The 14,864-nt window shown below is 45.4% G+C and overlaps 1 protein-coding gene across 50 annotated transcripts in view; it reads right to left on the bottom strand.

Annotated features, from left to right (window-relative positions):
• Positions 1 to 14,864, bottom strand: part of Camk2g (calcium/calmodulin dependent protein kinase II gamma) — a 59,410-nt gene that overhangs the window by 27,509 nt on the left and 17,037 nt on the right. For 47 of the 50 annotated variants that reach the window (XM_078039981.1, XM_078039984.1, XM_078040164.1 and 44 more), the window contains 7 exons: positions 10,475 to 10,529; positions 9,537 to 9,602; positions 5,892 to 5,964; positions 5,634 to 5,736; positions 5,122 to 5,205; positions 4,593 to 4,687; positions 3,817 to 3,939 (listed from right to left, as the gene is read on the bottom strand). In XM_078039981.1, coding sequence (XP_077896107.1) covers positions 3,817 to 3,939; positions 4,593 to 4,687; positions 5,122 to 5,205; positions 5,634 to 5,736; positions 5,892 to 5,964; positions 9,537 to 9,602; positions 10,475 to 10,529 — 599 coding nt within the window. The remainder of the gene's footprint in view (positions 1 to 3,816; positions 3,940 to 4,592; positions 4,688 to 5,121; positions 5,206 to 5,633; positions 5,737 to 5,891; positions 5,965 to 9,536; positions 9,603 to 10,474; positions 10,530 to 14,864) is intronic. The other 3 variants (XM_078040243.1, XM_078040248.1, XM_078040027.1) reach the window with 2 other exon arrangements.

The raw sequence follows: 14,864 nt of genomic DNA, 5'->3' as shown, positions 1-14,864 counted from the left end.
GAAACCGAACAGAAAGGCCTATGAGTCCCCCATTCCAGACCCTCTCTCTGCCCTTCACTTTAGTCCTGGCACCAATGGCTATGCCAGGACAGAGCTGTGTACTCAGCCACCCCACATTTGCTCTGAAGATCAAATGAAGTCACAGACATGAAAACACAAAATAAAGGCACAAGCCCAAACTCAAGGTTATGTAAGGACAATCTAAACATGAAAGCACATGGATAACGGATGCTATATGAGTGTGCAGAGAGAACATTCTAATCTTCCTTGGGCAAAGGAAGCTGCAAATGGGAAAGATTATCCTATGTGTGGTGAGCCTGGCAGTTATTCCTTCAGCAACTGCTTACTGAGCACCTGCTGTGGTCCAGGTTCTGAGCAGTGAGAGCACAGGGAGGTCCCTGCTTTCTATAACATTCATTCCTTCAAAGAGCCCCTCTCAACATACCCCACAAGGTCCTGAATGAACCTGGAGTCTCAGAAGCTAAGGATGTATACCTTGAAGGATCAATTCTTTTCATCATTTTGGATGAAAACTTTGATATATTTATTAGTTATTTCCTTGTCTCCTGAAACAGAATCCAGACATGGCCTCCACTTCCTTGGGATAGAAGAACCAATTATTTTGAAATGTCATAATATAGTGATGTCCTCAGGGGCTATAGAGATATATAGGACTATGAAAGGTAGAGCCCACAAAAATGATCCTCAGGATATAGTACTACCCTGTTTTGTTTTTGGTACCAGGGATTGAACCCAGATGCACTTAATCCCTGAGTCACATCCCTAACCCTTTTTGAGACAGGAGCTCCCTAAGTTGTTTAGGGTCTTGCTAAGTTGCTAATGGATGGCTTTGATTTTGCACTCCTCCTGCCTCCCGAGTTGCTATTATAGGCACACACCACCAAGTGGGCTACTTCCCCAATTTTCCATTTTAAGTTGCTCAGCATTACTTTTGCCAAACTATTAGAAAAACAAATGCTAGGACCTGCAGCTTGGTGCCCATAACCACATAATCCTTGCCCTCACCCCTGGCCAACTCTTTCCTGCGCCTGAAACAACTCTCCCCATATTCTCCACCTTCCCCAAGTCTCTCATTCCACCTCATCTTCCTCAGCATAAACTTCTCCACAAAGAGAAATGAGGTCACCATGCACATACTGCTTCTGTTTCAGCCCCCATCCACCAGCTGATTTCTACCCACCCACAACCCAACCTGTATCTCAGAACATCATTCTTCACACCAGGGTAGACCTCCTGAACAGAGCTCAGAAGTCCCTCTCTAAACCTTTGCTTCCTCAATTAGATACATTGTCGACTCATTCCTCTAGACTAGATTCTTCTTGGTAATCTATACATTATATTCAAACTTCTCCTTAAACAAAGTCCTTAAAACATGGATGGAACTGAAGGACATTATATTAAGTTAAATAATCCAGACCCAGACAGGGACCACATGCTCTCTCTCATATGTTGAAGTTAAAAGGAAAAAAAAAAAAAAAGGTTTGGGTCTGAGTGTGGAACAGTGAAACTGCAGATGTGGGGAGGATTAAAGGGAAGCTGGATTGAAGAGCATATGCTGTATGCACATACTGAATTGTCACAATGACCCCTACTAAAATGTATAATTAATAAATACTCTTTAGTCAAAAAACAAATAAAAAAAAAAAAAAAAGAAACCCAAACCTCTCTGACGTATCTTCCTCCTCTAAGGAGTATCATTTCTTTCCTCCTTCATGCCTCACTTCCTATGCACCTCCTCAGTCCTACTTCCTCTTCACGCCCCAAAACAGGCTTCTATCTCACTCTACTGTCTTTGTGAAATGATGAAAGAATAGCCTCTCCATGGTCAGAGCCCATGCATTCTCTTTGATCTGTGTCAGGGACTCTCTTGCAATACTACCAATGCTCCCTTACTGAGACTCCTTCTTTTTTTAGCTTCTACATCTTTTGCTTTTGATTCTTTTCTGACTACAGAAATTCTCATTCTCAGTCCCTTTTGCTGACTCCTCTAATTCTCCCTGTTCTTAAATGCTGATGTTTAGTGTCCATCTCTTCTTTTACTGAAGAATACAAACTCAAGAATTTGATCAGCATAGAAACAATCCCATCTTCTACAGCCTCAACATCACCTATACAAAAGACTATGACTCTTTTCTTTCTTTCTTCTTTTCTTTCCTCCTTCCCTCCTTCCTTTCTTCCTTTCTTTCTTTCTTGTGCTAGGGATCAAACCTAGGGCCTCACACATGCTAGGTAAGTGCTCTACCACTGAACTGCATTCCCAGACCATAAAGGTATATTTTTTAACTGTCCACAGGGTACCTCAGCTAAAGTCTCTTGACACCACACTCAATGTGTACAAAACTAAATCATCATCTTTTCTCACAAACTAGCTGTTCCTCTGAGTTTCTTCCATATGGATGAAAGATATAATTCTCTGCTCAATGGCAAAACATGGCAGTTCCCACTTCTTCATTCCCCAATTCAATTGGGCACTAAATCTTTTAGATTCTATGTCCCAAATATCTCCTGAATTTTTCCACTCCTCAACTACCCACTCCCCCATCTCTATCCTCAGAGGAGACCTCATCTGTTGCTTAGACAGTTACAACAGCTTCCTAAGCTCTCCTGACTCCAGCCTCTTTCTTCATTAATTCCATTTTCTACAGAGCTTCCAAAATGATCTTTCTTAAATGTAAATTTCACACTCTCTTTAAAACCCTTAAATGCATTCAGAATATGCATTCAGAATAAAACCCTAACTCCTTAGGCCGAAACTTGGATGTCAGGGAATCTTTAGGGCCTCTTTGTCTTGGATTCCTATAGTCATGGCCTCATTCACAACCAAACCACTTAACAATCCTTGAACTTGATTTCCCATGGCCTCTTACTCTGGCTCCTGCTAACCTCTGTCTACAGGATAATATCTTGGGGAACTCTTAGTTATCTGCCAAGAGCCAGAACAGAGGTCACCTCCTCCATGCAGCCTTTGATGACCCCACAGCCCACCAGGGACAGCAAGAACTCCTGCACTCCTTTAGATTCTTTTGCATACTTCACACTGTAGTATGGTTGCCTGTTTGACTGCCTGTCTCTCCAGATCTTTGGAGCAGGAAAAATGCCTCATTCACCTTCGTATCCTCTAGCATCTGCACCAAAGAAGCATTCGGTAAACACATGAACGAAGGGAAAAATAAACAAATACATCATGGCTGTCAAGATGCTAAGTATGCCAGAAAACAAAGTATGTCAACCCAATCAACAGCCTAGGGGAGCCTCCCAGCTCAGGAGCTTCAGGACTGAACTTCATGATGCTCTTTTTAATAGCTCAGAGACCTCTTTTGATTATTCATTGGGTCTTGGTCACAGTTGTTAAGAGTTGTATGAGTGTTGAGACCCGAGTATGCCCTGGACTTGGGGATTCACTTTCTGCCAGCTGCTTTCTATCATCAACTACCTAGAGTCTGCAAGAGTCAACCTAAGCCCTCATTTAAGACTAGAACTGGGTTGGGATATAGCTCAGTTGGTAGAGTGCTTGCCTTGCATGGACAAGGCCCTGGGTTCAATCCCCAGCACTGCCAAAAAAATAAAAAAAGAGAGCCATTAATACAGCTTCACAACCAGGGGAGAGGCGAGTAAAGGCCTGTTAGCCCCTTCTGCCTCCTAGAGATCCCCTGGTGATATTTATTAACCTTGGGCCCCACTCAGTCTCCTGCCCCGCCTACTGGGCAGGAAACAGAATGATTCTCGGCTGATAAAAAGGAACATAAACATAAGCGGTCACCACTGATCTCCAAGTCCACAGCTGAAAACACTTACACAGACCCATGGATGCTTCAGAGCCTGGTCAGCCGTGATGCGTTTTGCTGGGTTTATGGTCAGCATCTGGTTGATCAAGTTCTTGGCTTCAGGAGTCACTGTGTCCCATTCTGGTGATGGGAACTAAGGAGCAGGAACAGGGGGAAGTGGGATATGAAATTTGTAAGCCTCACACCCTAAAACGAAGGCTATATCTTCATCCCAACTCCTATAATTGGGATATTCTATGGTACCCAAAGTTGCCTCAGAGAGAGTTGGAGAAGCCCTGGAAATATCCTAGAACCTGTGTCAACTTAAAAGACTAGGAAAGGAAAATAGAACAATGATGGTTAGAATGCCAGAATATCAGATCACAGTAGGAAGCAGACTCCAACAAACATTCTCTGGTTCAACTCCATCTCTCTACTTGGGGGAAGAGACTCAATGATGTGCCTAAGGTACCACTGCAGTGGAAAGAGCCTCTAGACTTCTCGTCCCTGTGTGATGCAGCTTCTCTGTTCTTTGCAAAAAAAAAAAAAAAAATCAAAAGGCTTCAGTGGGTTCCTTAATTTTATAGCTGCCAAAAAGGATGTTAAAAAAAAAAAAAAAGTTGCTCCCTGGATGTACGGTGGCAAGAACTGAGTCTTGTTTGCCCATCCCTGGATCTTTAAAGTCCCGTGACATCCCTTATGTCATGTGACACACTAAACAAGCCCCCTCCCTTGGACAGAGCCCAAGGGGCAGGACATGTGCCCTGCTTGATGTTCTTGCTTGATTCTTAGAAAAACAGTCCTTACATCGTACGCTCCAGCCTTGATCTGCTGATACAGCTTGTGCTGATCCTCATCCCAGAAGGGAGGGTAGCCCACCAGGAGGATATACAGGATGACCCCTATGAGATAGAACACACAGGTCACTGGGTTCAGTCACCTATTACCCTGAGGAACCATGAAAGGCCATGCAGGGCTCAGAGCCACACAGAATGACAAGGGCCAGACCAGAGTTAGAGGTGGATGCCAGACGATAACGCTGTGTCACTAGCCCCTCCTGCTGTATCTCTCACCTCAGAGATTTCTTTAAGCACAACCTATCCTCTAAGGCGGGGACAATTCCCTCTCTAAGAAGGATGCAACATAATACAGGAAGTTACTTGGGGAGGAGGGTGTGATGGGAACAGCCCTCCCAAGGGGATGAGAGCAAACACCATGATTTCACATACACCAGGCACTTGTGGGACCCGCAAGGAATAGCGATCCTTCTTTCTCGCCATCACCGGAAGCCGAGGGCCCTTAACACGGAAAAGCTGAGGGCGTGGAATGGGCTTACCGCAGGCCCAGATATCCACAGGTTTTCCATAGGGATCTTTCCTCAAGACCTCAGGGGACAAGTAACCTGGGGTGCCCGCAAAACCTGCAGCAGAAGAGAGAGTAGAGGCACACTGAACCCATTTTCTCTCTCAATAAATCCATATCAGCAATTTCTCCCAAAGCCCTTTTCATCCTGCTGCTTTTGCCACATAAGCTTTCAGCACACAGGCTGCGAGAGATGAGAGGCTGGGCTTCTCATAGTGCTTGGAATCTAAATCAGAGGGCAAGTCCATGTGCCTACCAGGAACTCCAATGCCTCCCCAGAGGCAGCAAGAACACAGTGCTGACAACAGCTAGACTTACTGAGTCATGAAGGGCCAGGAGGGATTTCTGCACCCTCCCACCCTTCTCCACTCTCCAAGGAGGCCAGGACCATTAAAGGTCTGGTTTCTAGTTCTGAAAGAGGAAGGCAAATCAGAAAGAGGAGGAAGGGTGGGGACTGCATAACTGAGAAGACAGTGTCACCCTTACCAAACCAAGCCTGCTGCTCTCCTTGCACTTCGATGGCGAGGCCAAAATCAGCCAGCTTGACGGCAGCACCCTTGCATTTACTTGCCAGCAGCAAGTTCTCAGGCTACAGAAGGAACAGCGAGAACCTTGTGAGGCACCCCACCGCCCCCCCCAGAGCCCAAAGGGAGCCTTCTTTGGGTCCACACAGTACCACTATCTAGCACCAGGTGGCGCCAACATGTCACAAGCAAGAGGCAAAGGAGGGGAGCCTGGTAATACCTTCAGGTCCCGATGGACAATGTCATGCTGGTGGATGTGGTTAACACTCTCCAGAATCTGATGTATACAGTGGCTGAAAAAGCAGGAGGAAAAAATGTCACTACAGGGTTAAACCATCTCATCCAAGACAACATGCTATGGACTAAAAGCATGAAAACAACAGGTCACAGGTTCATAGAGAATCACTGAATGATGAGTTAGTTCAACCTATTTTGTTTTCATTTCATTTCTTTAATGTTTTGTTTTATCTTTAATTGACAAATAATATGCATCTACTTGTGGGGGACATGTGTTGCTTTTATACGTTTACAACGTGGGATGAGTATATTATGCTAATTAACATTTCCTTTATCTCAAATATTTACCATTGCTTAGTGGAGAGAACATATAAATCCTCTCTTAGCTACTTTGAAACATACATTATTACCAACTACAGTCACCACGATGTGCAACAGATCAGAACCTACTCCTATCTAAAGCTCTGAATCTGCTGACCATTATCTTTCCTTTACCCAACCACCTCCACTCCAATCCTTGGTAATCACCACTCTAATTTTACTTCTGATATCATTCTTTTTTAGATTCCACATATAAATAAGGTCATGTAGTATTTGTCTTTCTGTGCCTGGCTTATTTCATGTCCTCCATGTTGTTGTAAATAATAAAATTTCATATATATTTTTTTAAGACTGAATAGTATTCTGCTATTCTCTTTCTCTCTCTCTCTCTCTCTCCCTCTCTCTCTCTCATACACATACACACACACACACACACACACACACACACACACACACACACACACACTTTTAGTATCCATTCACTTGTTGGCACACACTTAGGTTGTCTCCACATCTTAGTTATTGTGAATAATGCTGCTGTGAACATGGGAGGGCAGACATCTCTCCAAGATACTAATTTCAATTCCTTTGGGTATTTACCCAGTAGTGGGATTGCTGGATCATATGGTAATTCTATTTTTAGTTTTCTGAGGAACATCTATACTGTTTTCCAAAAAAAGCCTATACTAATTTGCAATACCAACAGGGTTCCCTTTCCTCCACATCCTCAAAAACACTTAATTTACAGAAAAGGAAACTGAAATTCAGGTAGATTAAGTGGTTTGTCCAGGGTCACTCACTAAATGGGAGAAGAAAGACTAGAATAGAGATTCACCATGGATTCTTCTGTCTATAAAGGCCTAACATAACCAACATGTTTTTAAGAGATCAGGAGACATCCCAAGCTCCTGAGAAAGGTGAGACCATCCAATCCATACCTTTTTTCTATTTCCCTATATAGTAACTTTATTCTTAGAGAAGAAACTTGCACTGGCAACTTAAGCAGGAAGAGTGCAACTGAGTTCCCTAAGTTGTTTTGGGATGACTGTACTCCTTCATTTATTTAAACATTCACTAAGTGCTTCCAAGGCCTTCTGCTTTGTACTACACAGGACATAACAATGAACAAGACCCGTAGCTTCCCTGAAGCTCATCATCTAGTAGAGGAGCTAAAACAAACACAGATTTCTTTGAGAAACAATATATTTGAGCAGATTTTTAAACGGGGCACCAAGGAGCATTTCTGAGGAATGTGCATAGAAAAGACAAACTAAGATCCAGAATTACATGCAGCTGCTGATTTTTGTGTCTGCATGTGTGTGGTACTGTGGATTGAACTCAGGGCCTGTGCTTGCTAGAAGTGCGTGACCATTGAGATATATCCCCAGATCTTTTAAAATTTATTTTGAGAAGGGTCCAAGTTGCCCAGGCTGGCTCTGAACTTGTGACCCTCCGGCTTTGGCCTCCTGAGTAGTTAGGATTACAGGTATACAACACCATAACCAGCTTAAGCTGCTGATTCTTAAAGCAGGCTGTCCACTTCACAACCCTCCTGCCAGCCTTGTGGTCAAACTTCTGGCAGGAAACATGAGCAGACTATAGCAGTGGTTTTCTTTTATTTTTTTTTTTGTACCAAGAATTGAATCCAGGGGTGCTTACCCACTGAGACACATCCCCAGCACTTTTTAGTTTTTATTTTGAGACAGGGTCTCTTTAAGTTGCCTAAGGCCTTGCTAAGTTGCTGAGGCTGGCTTTGAACTCAAGTTTCTCCTGCTTCAACCTCCAGAGCTGCTGGGATTGCAGGGTATGTATCACCACACCCAGCTAGCAGTGGTTTTAAAATGGGGGTGAGTTTATCTGGAGACATTTCTGGTTGTCACAACCTAGGGAGGGGGAAGGCTGTTACTGACATCTACTAGCATGGGATGCTTCTAAGTGTCTACCATGCACAGGAGAGGCTCTCACAACAAAAAATTACCCAGCCTAAAAAAGGTCAGTGATGCTGAGGAAAAACCCAGCTTAGAGAACAGATGCCCAGTCATCAGGCACCACCAGGTGTACTGGGCAGGGCTGCAGAATGTCCAGGTGTGCTAAGCTAGGTAGCTGAACTTCTGATTCCTTTCTCTAAAATCTGAGGTGCTGAGGGTCCTGCAAGAGCCAAGGGGTCTTACCAGGCCGCTAGAGGCTAAGACTGAGGCTGCCTTAGCACAGTCCAAGAGTGGGCTAAAGAAACTTTAAGACTGAACTATAGAGGCAAGTCTCCACAGAAATGTATTATTAGAACAGAGTCGGGCTAGCAGGGAGAGCCTTCTGGCCAAAAATGGCAAAAGTGCGAAGTGTCCCAGCAGAGCCAGGCCAAGCCCACTGGTGCAGCCCCCCCTCCCCACAGTTCCCTGAGCTATCACGCCTCCTCCGGCCCACAGCCTGGTCCTCCCCTGCTGGCACTGGAATTCATCTCCCCACTTGAGAATTTTTCCTGAGGTTGAAGCATCTGAAGTTGATCAGCAAACATTGGCCGCTGGAGGTTGAGAAATCTGTGAGGAAGCTGCACTCCCCCACTTTCCAGAAGCAGCCCGAGCTGCCACATAAGCTAGATAAGCTGCAGGCAGGATGATCAAAACCAGGTTGTAAGGACATCACCCTCAGAAAGAAACGGGGCCGGGGGAAGAGCCGAGGCGGGAAAGACAGGCCAAACAAGTGCCTGAGAGCTGTGTGGGGGTGGAATTCTGCTGTGTCACATGTAGGAGCCATCAGGGCTTCTGTGGAAGGCTGGAGGCTGAGGCATGGGACTGTGGAATAGCACTCCAGCTAAAAGAATCCCATGTTGAACCTGGTCTTGGCAGTCAAGGGACAAAGTGACAGGGCTAAAAGCTCCTGAGATGGCTCCCATAGTTCATACACCTTTGGGAAAAACTATCTTTTATGTTTCTAATCACCCCAGGACTTCCACTCAGTGGCTTGTACATAGTAGGATTTGTCAAAAGAAAGAAGAGGGATTGAGAGGGCCCTCATGTGTACTTGACAGTGTGAGGTAATACAAAGAAAAGGCATTTCTGGGGTGATGGGGTAAAGGAAACTCAAGAGGCTTTGCCAAAATTGATCTAGGGTGCTGAATTCTGAACTTCTGATATTGCCCCTAGAATGCAGCCCTCGTCCAGCTCTGTAGAATCACTGTCCAGATAAGAGTTCCTCTGATCTTCCCCAAAGGCTTTTTAATTAGGCACAATGTCAGCCCCCTAAGGTGGACAAGACTTATTTCAATCCTAAACTCCAGAGCTGCACTGGAACAATTGGGCCTTCATCTCACCTGGCATCTGCTTCACTGTAGTATTCTCTAGCCACAATGTCTTCAAACAGCTCCCCGCCAGTAACCCTGCAGCCAACAGAAGAAGAAGAGGTCAGAGGAGGTGGAGTCCCTTGGCCAACCTCAGTGTCTAAGAGGTAACAGAGTTACACAGTAAAACAGCTCTTACAGAAACCTTAATTCCACATACATTTTGAGAGCCCAGAACATACTCATCCTTCAATGACATGGGGCTCCTCCTTAGGGTATCCTGGGCTCCCCCTTCTTCAGGATATTTCTGTTTCTATAACCTGCAGATCAGCTAACACTAAAGGCAGCTAATGAAGATACAGGGATCTAAGAGAAAATATTCAACCTACCCCCCAAAGACATGCCTTTGTTTGAGACCAATATGAACATATAGCTGTCCAAGGAAGGACAGACCTACCACTGAAGTTGAGAATGAGACCAAGAACACAGAAACCTAACTCTACAGCACTGGAAAGGAGTTTCCAGGAGGTAAAGAGCCACTTTTAAGATATTAAAACACAACCAAAGTGGAAGAGAGACCAAGAGGAGCCCAGTTCATGACTAATAAAAGCTACCCTCAAATTCCCAGAATTTTAAGTTCATGCAAAGAGCAGTACTTTATTTCTACACTAAGGACCAAGAAACAAGAAACAAGCATCTGCACAAGATACACTGTGAAACAGAAGTGTGAGAGCAACACTGAAGCTGGCGCTCCACAGAGATCTGGGGAGATCACGAGCAATGAGACCCCCAGGGGGCTTTGGGTACCAACCCGGCTCCATGCCCGGAGAAAGTACACAATCAAGTCCTTTCTCTCAGGCAAAGGAGAGGGACCGTTGGCAGAGGCTGAAGACCCAGTTAAGCCTTTTCCCAAGCCTTCATCTTGAGCCAGCTGGAGGGAAAGGCCCCACACCCTCATAAGGAGCACTTACAGGTCAAACACGAGGTAGTGAAACCCTTCTTCAGAAATACTGTCATGGAGGCGCACTGCAAGAGAGGAGATGGGGACAGAGATTAACAGAGAGAAAACTCGGAAATCCTATTCTCCTCCTCTTCAGCAACCCCACCCAGTACCATTCTGTCAGCCTCACCAGGCTCCCTCCTGAAGGCACTGCAGGGAGAAGTGGCAACATGCTCAACACCCACAAAGCCAAGGTTATGTAGCCACAGAGCAAGAGACCAGTGCTCTGATTGCTGCCTCCAACTGGGGCAAGAATAGAAGCTTCGAGGCCAAGATGTAAATCAAGACCGAGAAAAGCAGAAACCTTCCCAGAGGGGCTAGTCCCAGAGAAGGTGGTCCCTAAACATAGTGCATGGTGGTGTAACAGACTGAGAAACCCCTAGCAACACTGACAGCAGGGGCATGGAAAATGGGAAAGACCAGGAGAACTTTCAGAGGGGCAAATGAGAACAGCAGAGTGAAGGGTAGTGGAAGAAGATGGAAAGGTAGAGCCTAGCAGGAAGGCATGTGAAGCAGGATAACAAATGGCCGGCCCAGGAGGTTAAGCCACATTCAGGCTATGACTATGACGACCTGTTTATCAGGTGTTTAACATACTTATGTGCCGGGCCTCCTGTAGTGAGGTTCTTAGCACACATTACTGATTCCATGAGCATTTAGTGAGCACTACTGTATGCCAGCCCCTGGGCTACTGGTGGCAGTTATGAGGGAGAGACACAACGCCTGCTTTCAAGGAGTTGATTACACTGCCCTGAGATGAATGTTATTCCCATTTTATAGAACAGGACAGTGGAGGCTAGGAGACATAAAGCCTCTTGCTAAAGGCCAAAGAATTACTAAGTGGTGAGTCAAGATGTGAACCCAGGCTTCTCTGACTCCAAAGGCTGGTTCACACTACTGCTAACTAAAGAAACAGGGCATCCCACATACCAGGTTGTGAGACTGCTCACAAATGTACCCACGACAGCATCATAAATGGGTCCAGGAGGGCAGACATGGAGAAGACTAGGGCAAGTTACCAACTGTAAGAAAAGGCTGGCAAGCATAATCCCTTCCCAATCCTTGCTTCCAAATCTCTTGGGCAAAAGACCAATCTAATGTCTTCTGAGGTCTCTTCATCAAGCTTTTGCCCACAAAGCCACCTCTGGGTTAAATGCCAACCCCTGAGCATCATTCTAATGTAAACACAACTTGCTTTGGCTGCCTGTCCTGATGTTCCTGTCCCTTCCCTCACCTGAACTCTCTTGATGAGAAACCTCTGTTCCAAAGGGCTCTCTCTGTTTGACCCTTGCTCCAGTCCTCAGCAGTTAAAGCAGCTCTTCAGGAATGGCCTGACCCCAAACCAACTGGTGAAGTGTTCAGATGTAAAGAAATCACGCTATCTCTTCCTTGGCAGGCCCAGACTGCTTCCATTTCCAGTGCCAGAGCATCTTCTAAGGGCTGAGGCACTTCCCTAAGTCCCCTTCACGCCAAAGAAGGATCAGCCAGAATGCAAAATACAGCACCCAGCCGCCCTGAGGCACTGAACCATCACTACAGTCCCCTTGTTTTTCTTACTTGACAAATGCAGACACAGAGGCCTGCCTGGGCCTGATCCAAAGCCGAACAACCATCTACACATTGCATGGCCTACACTATTTGATCTGATCTGGTTATTCAACCCTGCATACTTCCCTACATCTGCAGATGACAGAAGAGGGCTTTTAGGACACAAGGAGGGAGCTACAGCAAGACTCCTGCGTCCATCTTACCCACCTAACCGAGCATGCTTAATCAAACTCCCCAAAGCCTCCTCCCTCCTTTTTTTGCTTCTCTAGTCTCAGTTGGTGCCTCATGCTGAGTCCTGCTGCGGCTGCTCCCTCGCTTCCAAAAGGACTTTCCATTTAATTAAAAATTTGCTATTAAAAAGCATTAAAGTGTGTAATACAAATAATCCCCTGGAAATCAGCTGTCCCAGAATCCAAAGACCAGCTTCATTAGGAAGCTGACTAACAGCAGCAGGATGGTGAGCTGACGGGACAGCAGGTAGAATGCTAACAACTGCTCCCAGGACAGCCCCCAGCACCCGGCCCTGCTAAGTCTGGCTGGGCCTGGCCTTGAGCTCTGCCTCACCTGGATCCTGCCCCAGGCCCGCCCCCTGCCCAGCACTGCAGACCTTGAGAGCAGTGCCAGAGGTGCAGGCACCCAGGCCTTTGCCCAGACATGGAGTCACTGGCATATGCCCTTCTCCAGGAAGGCCACACATGGAGCCCAGGTGGGAGGGGATTAGTAGAAGAGCAGCAAAGGAAGACTAATCCTTCCAGGCCACCCAGACCTGGATGGCTTTGATGCATGCCCAGAGTAGGCAACCACACACAAAGATAACGGGGGTCTGAATAAGACTGCTATCATTTTCAATTTTATTTTGAAAAGAAAATTAATGAGGAATGGAGGACAAGAGGAGAAACTTAACTGAGCCATTCTAAGCTTAACTACCAGATTATTGAAGATAATCATCAAAATTATAATGACTAACACTTAGCTGAGCTGTTCCTATGTGCCAAGCATCGTACCATGTATTTTACATGCACTATTTTACTGGATCCAGGCATTAATTCTGTAGTGTAGCTACTTATGGTGCCCTCATCAGATAGGAGAGGAAACTGAAGCTTCAAAAGAAACCTGTCCAAAGTCACACTAAGTGGCAGAAACTGGACTTGAAGACAAACTGACATCAACATCCTTGATATTGCAATAACTAAAGAATCACTCTGTCCATCCATCCTCTTAGGTAAAGGAGTTCAAATCTGTCCCCACAAGTGCTGGCCACTCTAATTGGCTCAATAATGCCCATTAGATGGCTATTTCAAAGCAGGTATGATTATACCTATGGCTGTGAAGAGGGAGCCCAGCCTTGCTATCACAGAGCTTCCAAGCAAAGGGAAAATATAGACTTTAACCAGCAACTAAACAAATACATAACTAGACACAACTAGAGATCTGTGAGGTACGAGTAAAGAGTGCTATGGCTGGGGTGAATAAAATAACCTGATACCCAGCCCATTATACAGTAATGACAAGGCATGAAGGTCAGAGAGGACCAGACCATGTCTATAAACAGGAAGATCTAGGAAAAGGACTCAAAACATTACTGCATTTCAATGATAAAACCTAATTACTGGGCTGGGGATATAGCTCGTGATAGAGTGCTTGCTTGGCATGTGTAAAGGTAGGTTCAATCCCAGCACCACATACACACACAAAACCCTAATTACTATTCTTTAAAAATCAGTGGATGGAAGGGCAGGTCAAAACATCTACATATCTCTGATATTTCATATCTTCTAGGACTGAGAAACCTACAACCCAAATGCTGTGGCTATTTCCAATTCTCAAAAAAACCACCCAACAATATACTACATTTAACAAATCCTTTTCTAAAAAAACACTGAAAAAGTGTCACTGTTAAAAATGTCTGCAGCAGCTGGGTGCGGTGGCGCACGCCTGTAATCCCAGCGATTCGGGAGGCTGAGGTAGGAGGATCGCAAATTCAAAGCCAGCCTCAGCAATTTAGCAAGACCCTGTCTCAAAATTTAAAAAATAAGATAAAATAAAATAAAAACATCTGAAGCAATATCTTGGTGGGACAGAGGCCCTGTTGCCACAGGAGCTTGTGGGGGACTGAGTGTGACCCCCAGGGACCGGGTATGACAGGACTTCTCCCCCTCCTGAGAAGGTCACTCACATCCAATGTTTCCCTTTTCTTTGCAACTACTATTACTACACTTACTGTGAGCTTAAAACACCCTAGGCCCAAGGTAAATGGTGGCTTTGCATGGAGCTGGGGTCCTGGAAGCTGAAATCTCCATTTTCATTTTTATCACCTCTGTTTCCTGGCCTCCTTTACTTACTGAACCCTCTTGCTACTCTATGAAGGGGCCCAGACAACAAAACAAAGGCAGATACATATTGGTTAAATAACTTGCTTCTAATTAGAAAAACCCAAACTCAAACCCAGTGAACATAACTCCAATCCATAAACCTTGGCTTCTTCAAGTATGGACCGTGGGCCACAGCATTAGCATCACCTGGAGACAGTGAGCCATGAGGAGTCTCAACCCCCACCCCCAGCCCTGCCTGCCCCAGACCTACTGAATCAGGATTTGAATTTTGACATGATCCCTAGCTGATTCATAAGCACATAAAAGTTTGAGAAGTGCTGCTTTAAACCACAACTCTAGACTGTGATCGAAACTGCTGGGGCAGCTCAGCACGAAGGAAGACAGAGTCTATTCATTAGAGGAATTTAGAGCAGAGAGCAAGCAGATCACAGGTAGAACGCACTCCATTCAGACTTCAGACTATCGGCACTACATGGCTCC

The sequence above is a fragment of the Ictidomys tridecemlineatus genome, chromosome 1, assembly GCF_052094955.1.
Source record: "Ictidomys tridecemlineatus isolate mIctTri1 chromosome 1, mIctTri1.hap1, whole genome shotgun sequence".
In the NCBI taxonomy this organism is placed as follows: domain Eukaryota; kingdom Metazoa; phylum Chordata; class Mammalia; order Rodentia; family Sciuridae; genus Ictidomys; species Ictidomys tridecemlineatus.
Note: the sequence above shows the minus strand (reverse complement) of the source record. Positions and strands in the feature narration are given on the sequence as shown.